Genomic DNA, 13,808 nt, shown 5'->3' on the forward strand with positions numbered 1-13,808 from the left:
ATCGCGTCGCCGGCGTTTCCGCCCTCGGCCGGCCCCACCTCTGCCGGCCCGCCCTCGACTCCCCGCCGTGCGGAGCAGCAGCCCGGGATCCCGGAGTGGCGGAGCCCCCGCCCGCAGCGGCCGCCGCCTGGACGCCGGGGAGCCGCAGGTGAGAGCACCGGGCGGGTCGGGCTGCGCGCGGGCGGCGGGGAGGAGGTCGCGCTCACAGTTCACACGCGGGCGGCGCCAGCCGGGAAGAGGCAGGGACGCGGCGATTGCACCGTGGGGCCGGGTGGGAGGTGCGAAGCGACAGGGGCTCCTCGCCGGCCCACTAACCTCAGAGGTCTGCTGTCCCAGACAAAACGAAGTGGTGCTGGGGCCCCGGAAGGTCTAAGCCAGACTGAGGCAGCCACGGAGAACAGTGACAGAGCCACAACGATCCACTGAGGTTCTCATCCTAGTTCCGAGTGGGTGGGGGAGAGAACTGGAGTCTGATGGAAAATATTGGGGAGGGGAACAAATTAGGGTCTCCTGTTTCCTCTTAAGTCCCCAGAAGCCCTTTCCTGGGGTTCAGGCAGGGTTGCTAGGACAAATGTCTGTCACTTGACTGGAAATGGGGCCCGTTCCTCTCTCCAGGGCCCCTCAGGAGCCCGCTGTGTCTGGAGGGTCTCCACGCAGGGACCAGCTGCATCCCTGGGCTTACAGCCAGGATTTGCCCACACCATTCTCGAGTCTCTTTCTCTCCAGCTGCTTCTTGTGAAGGCTTGTCAGACAGCGGGTTGGAAGCCTTGAGGCTGGAGGCAGCGGGACCGGGAAAACCGGTTTGGGGCTACCACAGGACCGGGGAACTACCTGCGTACGTCCTTCCTCTCCGGCTCCTTACTCCCACCCCTCTCCCGCTCGCCCCTCTCCAGCTCTCCCGTCCTCGAGGCGCACCGTGATCACGGCGGTGGTTTGGAGATTGTCACTCCAGGTTCTGGATTTCGTGTGGAAATGAGAGGGGCCCCACTGTCAGGATGTGGCTCTATGCTGTCTAATCCTAGATCCCTTCTCTTTTCCCATCTCCTTCCATTTTCTGTGGGGATGAAGGAGTGGGCAGTGGCTCCAGCATCGCTGCTGCCTTGGCTCACCAGCTGAGGCCTCCTTTGCCCCCATCCCAATCGTTAGCTGCTTTAAAACAGAGTGACAGCCAATGCCTAGTACTTCCTTTTTTGGCTTTGTTCCTCTTCCCCCACCCAACACTACCACATTGACCCTGGCCTGTCTTCACACTCTGACACCGCCTCCAAGCTTCAGAGACCCTAATGTCCTAGGGAGTGGAATTTCCTGGTCACTTCTCATCATCATTGGTTGTTTCTTGCCAAGTCCCACACACACACTTTCCCTCCACCCTTCTTGGTCAGGTCCCTGGAAGAGAAACAGAAAGGTCCTTGTTTCCTCCAGGGCCCCCTTTCCTCTCTCTCCTCCCCGCCCTCCTCCCAGCACTGGCCACCTCTGTCCACTGCGCTCTGAGCAGGGTGGGGAATACTGCGTAGAGCTCAGCCTCAGTATAGACTGTCTGGTCGTGTTGGGGGTTTCCTCTGATTCTTTATTGTTTTCTCCATTTCCCCAAACCCCTACCACCTGCCACCATCATGACAAACCTTGTGACCGCGTTCCCACTGGTCAGCCTCCCCTCCCTGGGCAGCTGTGTTCTGACCAGTCTTGGTTACTCCTGCCTTCCAGGGACGGGAAGGGAAGTGAAAGAGAAGCCGACCCTTGGGTTCTTTCCTACCCTAGAGCTGTATTTCACTGCTTGAGTGATCTCATCTCAGGGCTGCTAGAAAACAACACTCAACAAACAAACAAAACCCAGGTTTTTTTGGTCTGTCTAGGCTGCTGGAGCACCCGGCTTCCAGCCACAAGCCTAGAGGCTCATTCCTATTCATGCTCATGTTTAATATTCATGGGCTGCCCTATTGGACTCCTGAGCTTGACTTTGCTATAGAGAGGGAAGTGCAGAGGAAACGCAGATGGGCTGTCACCCAGGTTGGCAGCAGTGAGGAGGGGAGAAAGTTCCTCCTGGGACACAGTGCTGCTGGAAAGTTCCTGTGTGTGTCTGGCTCACTGGTGGAGCTTGGAAGAGGGGAGAAGGAAGAGAGCAGGTCAGAGCGTTAGGGAAGGGGGAAGGGAGGTCTGAGCCTTACAGGGTGTAAGACACCCAACAGCACAGGATGGAACATGTGGAAAAGGGTGGGGAGGCCCAGAACAGAAAGCCACTCTGCACATTACCTGTGGGGCCACGGGTAGGTGCACACAAGTCTGCAGCGCTCTCGGGAAAGGCAAGGTCAGGTACTAACTCTAGCTGGACTCTGGGAGGCCCTTGGACTTCAGCTGGGGGAAGTGCGTGCGTGCGGAGGAACAAAGGCAGTGGACTGAGAAGGAGAAATTCCCCCGCTCCAGAACACACTGCCCTTCTCCTGGGCACTGACTAGGTGGTCCTTAAAGCGAATGGAGGTGTTGGGGCAAGGTAAGAGAAAAGGGAGGGACAGGGCGGAGGCCTTGTTTGTGAGAACAGAAACCACTATTTCCTCTTCGGAGTCTCTTACGTGCCCTCCCCTCCTGCCCTCACCCGGGGCGAAGGGAACTGAAGGCAGTAGCACCCCTTCACTCTGTCATTTCTGTCACCGTCTCATCCCAAGTTCTCTTAGCCCCTTCTTCCTTGGTCCCAGTTGTCATCGCCCTGGCCCGGTTGGTCCTTTGCACTATCCCTGTGAGAGGCAACTGTGAGGGCATCCTGTGTTTGCTGGGGACAGCAGTAGCCTCCACGAGAGAAGATGAAAGTGTGTCAGGTCTCTCAGGGAAAGGGACTGGGGAGGGATGCTTCTCACTAACAATTCTTTTTCTTTCTGCTAAAATTCAGGATTTCACATCGAAAGAAGACAGAACCTTGTGCCTGCCCGCCCAAGCCTCTTGCTGGTGCTTTTAGTGACCCCGGGTCCGAGACTCTGACCTTCACTGCACGAGTGAGGGTCTCTAGGATTCCCACAGCCCGAGAACCATCCAGCTGTGTGAATCCCGGGTGCTGTTCCGCCTGAGAGTGAGGACTGGCTGGTTAGCAACAAAACAAGAGCCCTCTGGGGCCTCTGGCAGAGGCCCGAAGCTGGAACCATCAGGGAATATGAGTGAATTTTGGCACAAACTGGGCTGTTGCGTGGTAGAGAAGCCCCAGCCGGTAAGTCTCCTGTCCCCACCCTGCCACACACAGAAATTTGTTACCATGTGCTGGGAAGTGGACACGCCATCTCTGATCTGCCTTCTGAGAAACACTGTCTCCCCCACCTCCTGAGTTTCTGTGGCAGGGTACGGCCCCGTGCAATAAAGGAGACTGTGACAGAAGAGCTGAACAGCTCTGTCACCTGCTCCTGTTCTGAGGTGGCAGGGGTCGTAGGCAGAACTTGACACCTGTCAGTGTCCCTCATCATCCTAGGTGCCTTTGCTTCGTCCCTTTCTTTGTGTAGTCAATCAGCAGGCCACCACTCTGGTGACATTGTCTCAGATTTGTTGTTCCAGCTGTCTATCTTTCCTACCCTGATGTTTGCCCATTACACTGCCAAGTCAACCTTAACTCTTGGTGGTTTTCCAAGCCTCCTTCCCCTTCCTCCACGGGGGAGAAGGCTGCCTGTGTGACTCCCTGTCTTCTCCGAGCAGAAGAAGAGGAGAAGACGGATTGACCGCACCATGATCGGGGAGCCAATGAATTTTGTCCACTTGACTCACATCGGCTCGGGAGAGATGGGGGCAGGAGATGGACTTGCCATGGTAACAAGGGAAGGGCGGGTGTTTATTTGGGGGTGTCGTCAAGCGAGGGACATAACAATACTTAATGGGGAAACAAGAATCTTAGATTTTAGCCCTGGTCCCCAGTGGTGTGGATTTCTGATCTCTAGGGCTAGCTCCCTTCTTCACAGTTAGCCCTGGGTCTTCATTAGAGTATAAATGTTGTAAGATTGAAGGCCTTTTTCTCAGACCATGGGTCTCCTTATGAAGAACCTAAGCAGAGCTGGGACGTAGCTCAGGTGGTGGAGCACTCGCTCACCTAGCGTGCAGGAAGCCCTGGGCTTGATCTTTAGCCCTGCGGACGCTGGGTGTGGTGACTCACACCTCTAACCCCAGCACTCAGGAACTAGGGACCAGAGGCTCAAGGTCATCTTGTACAGAGAGTCTGAGGCCAACTTGGCCTAGAGACCCTATCCCAAAATAGAAAAAAAAGAAAAGAAAGGAAACCTGTTCAGTCAGTGTCAGAGCGAGTCACAGTGTGACTGGGCGTCTTGGGCCGTGTAAGGGTCTGTTCTAAATAATGTCTCTGAACAGGTCTGGACAGAGTTTTTTAATACTGGTTACAAAACTCACAGGAAAATATTGGAGTGGTGTGAGTGTGTGTGTGTGAGTGAGTGTGTGTGTGTGAGTGAGTATGTGTGTGTGTGTGTGTGTGTGAGTGAGTGAGTGAGTGAGGGAATCTCATTAGTAAATGACTCCTCCACCTTGTTTTCCTGTGGGAGACTTGTCTGAGAAGAATGGTGGTCAGGCTTAAACTACTCAGACAGAAGCCATTGTCAGAAAAGAGACGAGGTCAGGCTCTTGGGAGCACAGGGGAAATGGTTGCTTGTCATGGAGTGCGGAGAGTTAGGTGACTGTGCCCTGTGCTCTTCAACAGACCGGTGCAGTTCAGGAGCAGATGAGATCCAAGGGAAACCGGGACAGACCGTGGAGCAGTTCTAGGGCCTTGTAGCTCCCACAGGCCTGGTGAGTGACCTGTGCCCGTGCAGGCACACCCCGCGGCCAGCCTCAGACCGCGATCCTTTGATGTAAGAATGAGAAAGTGAAAATGCAAGACAGCAGGATCAGAAAAAGTAGGATCTCTGCAGGAAGGTGTGGGGTGGGGAGATTGTGGTGGCACACACCCAGTGTCCCGCCCAGCAAACCCGAGGTCAAGTTCAAGCTTCTCTGTCAGCATAGTGAAGTCAAGGTCAGTTTAGGCTACGTGGTACCCAGTCTCAAAAAACAAAGAAAAATGTTGAGGAAAGAGCCTTATGGAGAGCTTAAAACGTCCACTTACGCCGGACGTGGTAGCACGTACCTGTAACCCAGCACTGGGGAGGCAGAGGCGGGCAACTCTCTGCAAACCTGAGATTAGGGCTACATAGTGGGGCTGTCTCCCTTCTGCTCCCCCACAAAGATGGGCACCCGTATAGCGCCTTCTCCCTCGGGCTTTCTTTTCTTTGAGGGCAAACTGCTTTTTCCTTCTCTTCCAGTAGGATTTTGTAGGGAGTCGAAGTGACTCAAATTCAGTTTGTAGCCCAGGGTGACCTTTAATTCAGGATCCTCCTTCTGGAAACTTCTAAGGGCCACCAGTACTATTGTGTTTGGCTCCAGATCTTCCCTTAAAAACAGTTTGACCAGACACTCACTAGTTCATGCCTGTTGTGGGTGTTTTACTCTTTTGGCTTTTTGAGGGGCCCACCACCCAGCTCCCAAATAAACCATATGGAAGCTTATTGTTATTTATGAATTTGTGTGGACTGTTTCTTGCCAGCTTTTCTTGATGTCCTTTGCCTCTGGGCTTCTGTCTTTCTCTGTTTCTGTATATACCTCTCTCCACTAAGACTTGCTGTATAGCTGGCAGCTGGCCCCTGATGTCCTCCCCTCTTGTTCTTGGGCTCCTTTTTTTTTTTTTTTTTTTTTTTTTTTTTTTTTTTTTTTGGTTTTTCGAGACAGGGTTTCTCTGTGGTTTTGGAGCCTGTCCTGGAACTAGCTCTTGTAGACCAGGCTGGTCTCGAACTCACAGAGATCCGCCTGCCTCTGCCTCCCGAGTGCTGGGATTAAAGGCGTGCGCCACCACCGCCCGGCTTGGGCTCCTTATTCTCCTTAGAGTTCACCTTCTATTTCTCCTCTCTGCCTGCTAGCTCCGCCCATCCTGCTCCTGTCTCCCTATTGGCTGTCCATCTATTAGGACCATCAGGTGTTTTAGACAGGCACAGTAACACAGCTTCACAGAGTTAAACAAATGCAACAGAAACAAAAGCCACACACCTGAGAATAATATTCCCCAACACATGCCTGTAATCCTAGCACTTTTTTTTAATATTTATTTATTTATTTATTTATTTATTTATTTATTTATTTATTTATTATGTATACAATATTCTGTCTGCGTGTATGCCTGAAGGCCAGAAGAGGGCACCAGACCTCATTACAGATGGTTGTGAGCCACCATGTGGTTGCTGGGAATTGAACTCAGGATCTTTGGAAGAGCAGGCAATGCTCTTAACCTCTGAGCCATCTCTCCAGCCCCCTAGCACTTTGGAAGTTAAGGCAGGAGGATTACCGTATGTTTAAGAGCAGCCTGGGCTATTGTATGAAATCAAGAGTTGATTTTTTTTTTTTTTTTTTAATTCAGGCTCTGCAGTCTTGGCGTTCCCATTCCGTGTCCAGCCCAGAAGAAATGCTGCCCACACCAGATCCCTTCCACAACCAGTGACCCAAGGGTCCCACCTCTCCCCGCTTCCTAACAAGTGCCTCCAACGGCATGGGGGCTGGACTCCCTCTCCTCCCTCTGGCCTCTGCCCCTCCTGGAGATGGGCTCAAGGCAGCAGGACTGACCAAGTGACTACTGGTGGGCCAGAGGAGTCAGCTGAAGCCCTGGGCACCCTAGATCTGAGCTGGAGGTTCTCTGGGAACCTGGAATGAGTTCCCTGCTCCTGAATGAAGGTCGGGTGCCACCCGTTTAAACTTCTTGCCTTTACTTTTTAAAGGAGGCAGGTAGGTGAGGGGACCACAGCTGCCTCCCTGCCCTCTTTCCTTCTGGAATGCGCACTGCAGAGGCCAAGGGACGGAGTGACCGCTGCCCAGTACACGCTGGATTTCAGGTGAAAGCTCACAGCCCCCACGTCTCTGCCGGCACCAGGGTCTTGCTCCAGTTAGGCCTCTAATCCTGTGCTTCTGTAGTATTAATAGCTTCCCAGAAATATTCCTTTTTTTAATTAAAATTTTAATTTAAGATGAGTTCTTTTAATTACCCCATCCCGCTGCTAACTCAGGCCTCGCCCCATCCCTTTGAGGGATTTTACTGTTTCTCACTGAATTAGAAGTGAGGAGCGGATCTTAATTTGACCACATTCCATTTAAGACTGGGAGTCCTGGCCTATCCTCTTGTCAGCTCCCTGCTGGCCAGGTGAAAGGAAGAGGAGGGCCGTGTATAAAAGCTAAGACCTCAGGGCGGACTTCCTGTTAGGAATGCAGCGGCAGGGTGGACTGGTTGGAAGCCCTCTTCGAGCAACAGGTCTTGAGATCCTTTATGGAGGCCTAGCTTTTCAACCTAAACAGCTGAAAACAGTGTGGCAACCAAAATGCCCCCAGAAATTGCCAAATGTCTCCTAGGGACAGAATTACCCGCAGTTGAGAGTCAAGCGATTTCCACATGCCCCACCCTCCACCAGCCTGGTTGTTCGCCCTGAGCCTTGGGCGAGCTAGTGCCCTCACGGAGCGGGCTCGGCAGAGCTGCGCGTCTTTCAGACGTATTGCTTGTGCTTGCACGGGCTCGGGTTTCTGTGACAGACGTGTTCAATGTGCCTCTCTGTGTTTGGTCTCTGCAAGAGGGCCTCCCACAGTGCAGAGACGCGACAGGGTGAGCTGGGATGAGAGACGAGGGATCAGGACTGCAGAGAACTGGTTATGTGCCCACGTGCTGAGCTCCTCCGCTCTGGTCCTCGAACCCAGCAAAAGACTCAGGGACTTTGGTTGGAAGTGTCACTCGGCGGTGTGGCACGCGGCTGAAGCTCCTGCTCTACGTGGGAGCGCCGCAGGAGCAGAGTCTTTAGGCCCTTTGTTTTCTCAGGTCTCTTTGTTCTGGCCCTTTCTTTGCGGTCTGATTAGAAAGGCAGAACAAGACAGATGAGCGCCTTCCCCGTCCTAGAGAGGCGGGCTGGGGTCTCATTAGCTCTGTAATAGGAAGTTGTTGTGTGGCAGTGGGTCAGGGCTGTGGGAACTGGTCCCCTCCTGCTGACCCCGTCCAGTTTTACCCCTCACCTAGTGACTGAGGTTTTCCCTTGTCCAAAGCTCAGTGTGCTCCCTGTAGACTTCCAGGCTCTAGCATTGGTCGTGAACGTCCATTCCCGTCAGGCCCGCCTCCCTGAGGGAGCTCACCGCTAGTTAGAGGATACACGACCACTTGCAGGCATGGTGGACCTGTGCCCACCGGGCAGCGTGCTCCAAGGAAGGCCCTGAACGTCAGGCCAGAGGTTGGACACTGGGGTGAACCCCAAGCTCCAGTTTTGTTAACTAATTGGGGCACAGTCTTCTCTTTCTTTGATGCTCTCCTGCCTCAGGCTACCTTCTCTAATGTGTATACCACCACCACTTACCAAGGTGATTGGAATGGGTTGACAGTCATAATTTATATTCAAAACTTGATGGACTTTTAAGATACATTTTTCCAATAAAAGAATTAAGCAAAAATAGTTGCAGAGTAATCACTACAAATGTTTGTTAGATCAAAAGATGGGAGAAAAAAAAAGATAGCTGGGCCTAGTGGCGCACGCCTTTAATCCCAGCACTCGGGAGGCAGAGGCAGGAGGATCTCTGTGAGTTCCAGGACAGCCAGGGCTATTACACAGAGAATCCCTGTCTAGAATTTTTTTTTTTTTTTAATTTAAAAATGGACATGGCTGATGGCAGAAACTCTGAAAGTGGCTGAGATGGGACTTTGTACCAGCATGGCGTTTCCTGACAAGGACTGAATCTGGGTAGGGAAGGAAGGAAAGCCACCACAGTCTCAAGTGGGTTCTGGCTATTCCTTTTCCTTGGTGTTTCAGAACTACTTATTTTGGCCAGGTGTGATGGCACACACCTTTAACCAGCATTCAAGAGGCTGGCAGAGGGGGCTGGAGAGATGGCTCAGTGGTTAAGAGCACTGACTGCTCTTCCAGAGGTCCTGAGTTCAATTCCCAGCAACCCATGGTGGCTCATTCTTCTGGCCTACAGGCAGGATACTGTATAAATAAATAAATCTCTCTGAGTTTGAGGCCTCAAACTTACAAAATAAGACCCTGTCTCAAAGAACTGATGCATTTGTTTCAGACAGCACTGGGACTGGTGAGCACTTCCGTCTCGGAAAACAGTAACCAGCTACAGGCTGCTGGCTCTAACGTCCCTGCATAAGTGCTTCTGGGAGGACACAAGTCCAGAATCTTGAATTTGAGGCCAGAGCGAGTTCCAGGACAGTGCGGGCTACACAGAGAAACCCAGTCTCCTGTCTTGAAAAACCAAAAAAGACACAAGGACCAATGGAAGAGTGTGTTTGCCTAGCAGGTATAGAGCAGAGCCCTGGGTTTGACCCAGTCACCACCAAAAAGAAAAATAGGACCAAAATATGTATTTTATGTTTTTTTTCTGTATTAAAAATATAGAGTGGGTTCAGGGGTTGAAAAGGGAGGGTACAATGCAGACATCTCCTCTCGAAGCTGACATGGCCATCACCTCTGGGTTCTTTCTATCTGGGGAAGGCAAGAAAACAGAAAAGGAGAGATTATAATCATATATTCTTTTCCTTACTTACCCTCTACAAACCATTTCCTCAACCCTGCTGGTTTGGGGGCGGTGTGCATGTATGTGTAGTTGATGTCTGGTATCTCTGTGTGTGTGTGTGTGTGTATAGTTGACATCTGGTATCTCCGTGTGTGTTTGCGTGTGTATAGTTGGTGTCTGGTATCTCCGCGTGTGTGTGGTTGATGTCTGGTGTCTCCGTGTGTGTGTGTGTGTGTGTGTGTGTGTGATGTCTGGTGTCTCACTGAACTGGAGCCCACACGTTACTCCATAAACGGGAGTGCCTGGGGCTCTGGACTTTCCTCCCGTTGCCCAGCAGGCGTTTCAACCCCTGGCCGTCTCCCCAGCTCTGCTATCTCCTTTGCTTTCTCCATTTATTCTGTTTATCATTTTTTAGAAAATAGGGTCTTATGTAGTCCAGGGTGGCCTTGAATTTTTTTGTTTTATTTTAATTTTGTTAGGTATTACACACACCTTTAATATTAGCACTTGGGACTTGAGGCCAGACTGATCTATACAGTGAGTTCCAGCCTGGAAAAGGCTATATAGACCCTGTCCTCATTTTTTTTTTTTTTTTTTTGTGGGAATGGGGGCATGGCCATATAGTGGCACTTTTTTATTTGCCAAGTCATCTCCCTGACTGGACCTGGAACTTAAGTTTTGTCTTTTATGGTTTTGGTTGGTTGGGTAGTTTTTTTGGAACTTATTTTTAATTGTGTGTGTATCTGAGTGCAGGTACCCGCAGGGTCCAGGTGGTTGGAGTGCCTGACTGGTGTGCTGGCAATGTAGCTGGTGTTCTTTGGAAGAGCAGTAAATGCCCTTACGTGCTGAGCTGCATGTCCAGTCCCCTGACCAGGAGGCTTCAGCTCCCTCACCTACCAGCCCATGATTATAACATCCCCGTCTGTGCTGCTGGGAATCCAGCCCAGGACTCAGCTAACCAAGCTCCATATATCTCCAGCTCTAAGTGCTTTATTTTTATATTAAAAATGGAATTGGACTCCCCAGGAGGAAAACAAAAATAGGAACCAGCTAAATAACCAAGTATGCTCTGTGTTTTTTGAGTCTTTTCCCTGCCAGTCACCCTTAGCGACTGAGACTAGAGTCAATCTGAGCCATCAAGAACTTTGTTGTTTTGAGACAGGGTCTCACTTGTAGCTCTGGCTGTCCTGAACTCACTATGTAGACCAGACTGGCCTTGAACTCAGAGATCTGCTTCCCAAGCACTGGGATTAAAGGTGCCACCACCACACCCAGCTTCTTTGAGAAATTTTAAGTTGCTGGGTAGAGAGAGTCCCAAAAGGACAGTCGTTTAGGTCCTGGTGGGAAAGCTGGTTTCAGTTTTGTGGCTGTCACTATGTTCTTTCTTCAGTGAAGGAATTAAACCTATTACCTTTGCAAGGACTAGGAAAGATCATTGAACAACCTACCCCAGCCCTACTGGCTTGTAAACCTGTGTCTCCATCAGTAAACAGAATACAACCCTATAAGCTGAGGGCAGATTCAAGTGCCGTATCAGCTATTGGCTGTTACAGTGCATTAAATCAAAACTGTGTTGATCAGAGTTGGAGAGATGGCTCAGCAGTTAAGATGGCTCAGCATTGGCTACCCTTCCAGAGAGTAAGGGTTCAAGTTCCAGCACCCACATGGCTGTTCACAATCCTCTGTAACAACAGTTCCAGAGAACCATCCCTTTTCTGGTTTCCGTAGGCACCAGGAATGTATGCTACAGACATATACACAGGCAAAATACATTTACACAATGATTTTTTTAAAACTCTATTAATTAATCATCAATCAGTTAATATGTACCATGTCCATTGTCTATGAATTGAGTCTTTATAGCCAAGCATGTTAGGAAAGTTGTAGAGGTTAGCCAAGACTCTAAGATCCTCAAAAAGAAAAAAGGTAAAGAAGTCTTTATTTGGTCAATAATAATCTGATAACCAGGGGCTGGAGAGATGGCTCAGCAGTTAGACCACTGTCTGCTCTTCCAGAGGTCCTGAGTTCAATTCCCAGCAACCACATGGTGGCTGACGACCATTCATAATGAGATCTGGCGCCCTCTTCTGGATGCAGGCATATATGCAGGCAGAACACTATACATAATAAATCTTTTTTAAAAAAAGAAATTAAGAATCTGATGACCAGTAAATACTCAAAAAGTGATAAGACATGGTTGTTACACGTCTGTTATCCCAGCACTCTAGAAGTGGTTGCACCCTTGGCTACGCAGAGAGTTCGAGGCCATCCTGAGCTTTTATAAGAGACCATCTGGGGCTGTCAAGATCACTCTAGCCAGGCGGTGGTGGTGCACGCCTTTAATCCCAGCACTCGGGAGGCAGAGGCAGGCGGATCTCTGAGTTCGAGACCAGCCTGGTCTACAAGAGCTAGTTCCAGGACAGGCTCCACAACCACAGAGAAACCCTGTCTCAAAAACCAAAAAAAAAAAAAAAAAAAAAAAGATCACTCTACTGCTGACCACCTGAGTTTGACCCCTGGAAATCACATGGTGGAATGAGAGAACGAGCTCCCACCAGTTATCCTGACCTCCACAAGGTCTTAGTGACACACAACAGACATGCACACACACACACAGTTCCAGGTGCAGTGGCTGGAGGATCTGTCTGAGTTCAAGGTCAGCCTGGTCTATGTAGTGAGTTTCAGGACAGCCAGGGCTACATAGAGAAACCTTGTCTCAAAACCACCACCCCCCCAAAAAAAAAGAAAAACCACAAAACAACCAAACAAAAACACCAAGTGGGCCAAGGATAACCAGTGCATGATACGACTCAGTAACTGCACAGCTAAGTCAGTAACAGCTCCCATGAGCATGCTGCCTGTGTTAGCAACAAGATTTGGGACACCACGACTTTTCAAATCCGTCAAGGAAGGTCCTGCTCGTCAGCGAAACAACTTACTGGTTGCATCTCTGTGAACACTGAAGAAAGGCTATTCCAGATGTCCTCTAGGCTGATCCTGACACGTTTCCAGAAGGCAAGAGCCGGGCTCGGGCTCGGGCTAGTGGGTGGAAGGATGGGTCTGCGTCTCAGGTGGACAGGGGCCTGAGGAGAGGTGGTGCTCATCCCGGTGGTGGGTGAGCTGCAGCCATTGTCGGGACAGAGACTGGAGTCCAGAGGGCACTCCTCCAGGAGCTTGTTGCAAGGGCACTGCTGGTAGGTGCAAGGCCGGTGCTCCGTGCGGAGTTCGTTCAGTGCCCCAATTCGAAGGCGCCCAGAAACACCGTGCAGCTTTCCGGCGCGGCTCCTGCTCATGGTACCCGACTTACAGTGGCAGTGCCATGGGCCCCAAGGCATCAGCATCACCCGCAGATCCTCAGGAGATGGCATGGCTGTGGGTGATGCTTTTCGCCACGGGGTCGGGGTGGACCCAGGTGTCGACCACTGGTGCAGGGTGCTCTCTAGAGTCTCGGAAGTCAGGTCCACAGTAGGCTTTGAAGTGAGGGGTGGCAGATCGGTGGTGGTCATCCTAATCTCTCGCTCCTGGCTATTGGCTACAAACCTCCCGGGGGCTGTGCTAACACTCATAGTACTGGAGGTCGAGGAGAGAGTTGCAGGGTAGGTGGTTTTTTTGGCATCAATCACGGCTCCCTCTTCCAAAGAGCCATCATACTCATTGAAGTTGGACACTGATGACCGGCTAATACCTGACACAGTGGACAGGAGCTCAGCTGCTGCCGGGGCGGCCAGGCGGTCAGCAGTGGCTAGCGCATCATTCTCATCCTCTAGAGTTACCTTCACCTTCCGGTGTACACTGTTCCGAGTAATGACGCTTGTGCTCCGGAGGCTGCGGGCTGGGCCAAAGCGGACGCTGATCCGCGGCATCCCAGTTGTGTTCGCGGTCGGGTTTGAGGTTGGGTTTGAGGTCGGGTTTGAGGTTGGGTTTGAGGTCGGGTTTGACGTTGGGTTTGACGTTGGGTTTGACGTCTGGTCTTGGGCCCCCGCCGCCCGGAGCCCCAAACTAAGTAGCAGGGCCCAGAGCAGCATGCAGGCGGCGGGGACCATGGGGCTGGGAAGGTCGAGAGGTAGGCCCAGGCGCCTACCTTCTCTCCCTCCCTTCCACTCTCCACCAACCCTCCAGGTCTCGAGGTCCTGTGAACCGACCAAAAGGGTGCTCCAAGGCGCGTGCCACGCCCCTCCCCAAGGCGCGTGCCACGCCCCTCCCCTAAGTGCTCTTCCCGCACAGGGCCAGCAGCCCCATGGGCTGAGCTAAAAAATCACCAGGAA

General features: G+C 51.6%; 2 protein-coding genes across 3 annotated transcripts; one reads left to right on the forward strand and one right to left on the reverse strand.

Annotated features, from left to right (window-relative positions):
- The first annotated feature begins 13 nt into the window (after window positions 1-13).
- Window positions 14-7,023, forward strand: Cdc42se1 (CDC42 small effector 1). 2 transcript variants are annotated; one of them, XM_057793538.1, is made up of 5 exons: window positions 14-148; window positions 2,882-3,193; window positions 3,670-3,780; window positions 4,676-4,764; window positions 6,419-7,023. In XM_057793538.1, the coding sequence occupies exons 2-4, from the start codon at window positions 3,140-3,142 to the stop codon at window positions 4,748-4,750; spliced, it is 240 nt and encodes a 79-aa protein (XP_057649521.1). In that variant the 5' UTR covers window positions 14-148; window positions 2,882-3,139; the 3' UTR covers window positions 4,751-4,764; window positions 6,419-7,023. The 2 variants fall into 2 exon arrangements, with proteins under 2 accessions (XP_057649521.1, XP_057649522.1); XM_057793539.1 differs by lacking the exon at window positions 14-148 and adding an exon at window positions 346-427.
- Window positions 7,024-9,430: 2,407 nt separating this feature from the next.
- Window positions 9,431-13,632, reverse strand: C18H1orf56 (chromosome 18 C1orf56 homolog). The gene is made up of 2 exons (XM_057794071.1): window positions 12,483-13,632; window positions 9,431-9,512 (listed from the first exon to the last, which is right to left on the reverse strand). The coding sequence occupies exons 1-2, from the start codon at window positions 13,584-13,586 to the stop codon at window positions 9,492-9,494; spliced, it is 1,125 nt and encodes a 374-aa protein (XP_057650054.1). The 5' UTR covers window positions 13,587-13,632; the 3' UTR covers window positions 9,431-9,491.
- Window positions 13,633-13,808: the final 176 nt, after the last annotated feature.

The sequence above is a fragment of the Chionomys nivalis genome, chromosome 18, assembly GCF_950005125.1.
Source record: "Chionomys nivalis chromosome 18, mChiNiv1.1, whole genome shotgun sequence".
NCBI classification, from domain to species: Eukaryota; Metazoa; Chordata; class Mammalia; order Rodentia; family Cricetidae; genus Chionomys; species Chionomys nivalis.

Coding starts and splice junctions, on each gene's coding strand:
- C18H1orf56 (XM_057794071.1), bottom strand. CDS start 13,586: ATGGTCCCCGCCGCCTGCATGCTGCTCTGGGCCCTGCTACTTAGTTTG. Junction 9,513..12,482: donor TGTTCACAGAGATGCAACCA/GTAAGTTGTTTC, acceptor TGCCTTCCCCAG/ATAGAAAGAACCCAGAGGTG.
- Cdc42se1 (XM_057793538.1), top strand. CDS start 3,140: ATGAGTGAATTTTGGCACAAACTGGGCTGTTGCGTGGTAGAGAAGCCC. Junction 3,194..3,669: donor TGGTAGAGAAGCCCCAGCCG/GTAAGTCTCCTG, acceptor TTCTCCGAGCAG/AAGAAGAGGAGAAGACGGAT. Junction 3,781..4,675: donor CAGGAGATGGACTTGCCATG/GTAACAAGGGAA, acceptor GCTCTTCAACAG/ACCGGTGCAGTTCAGGAGCA.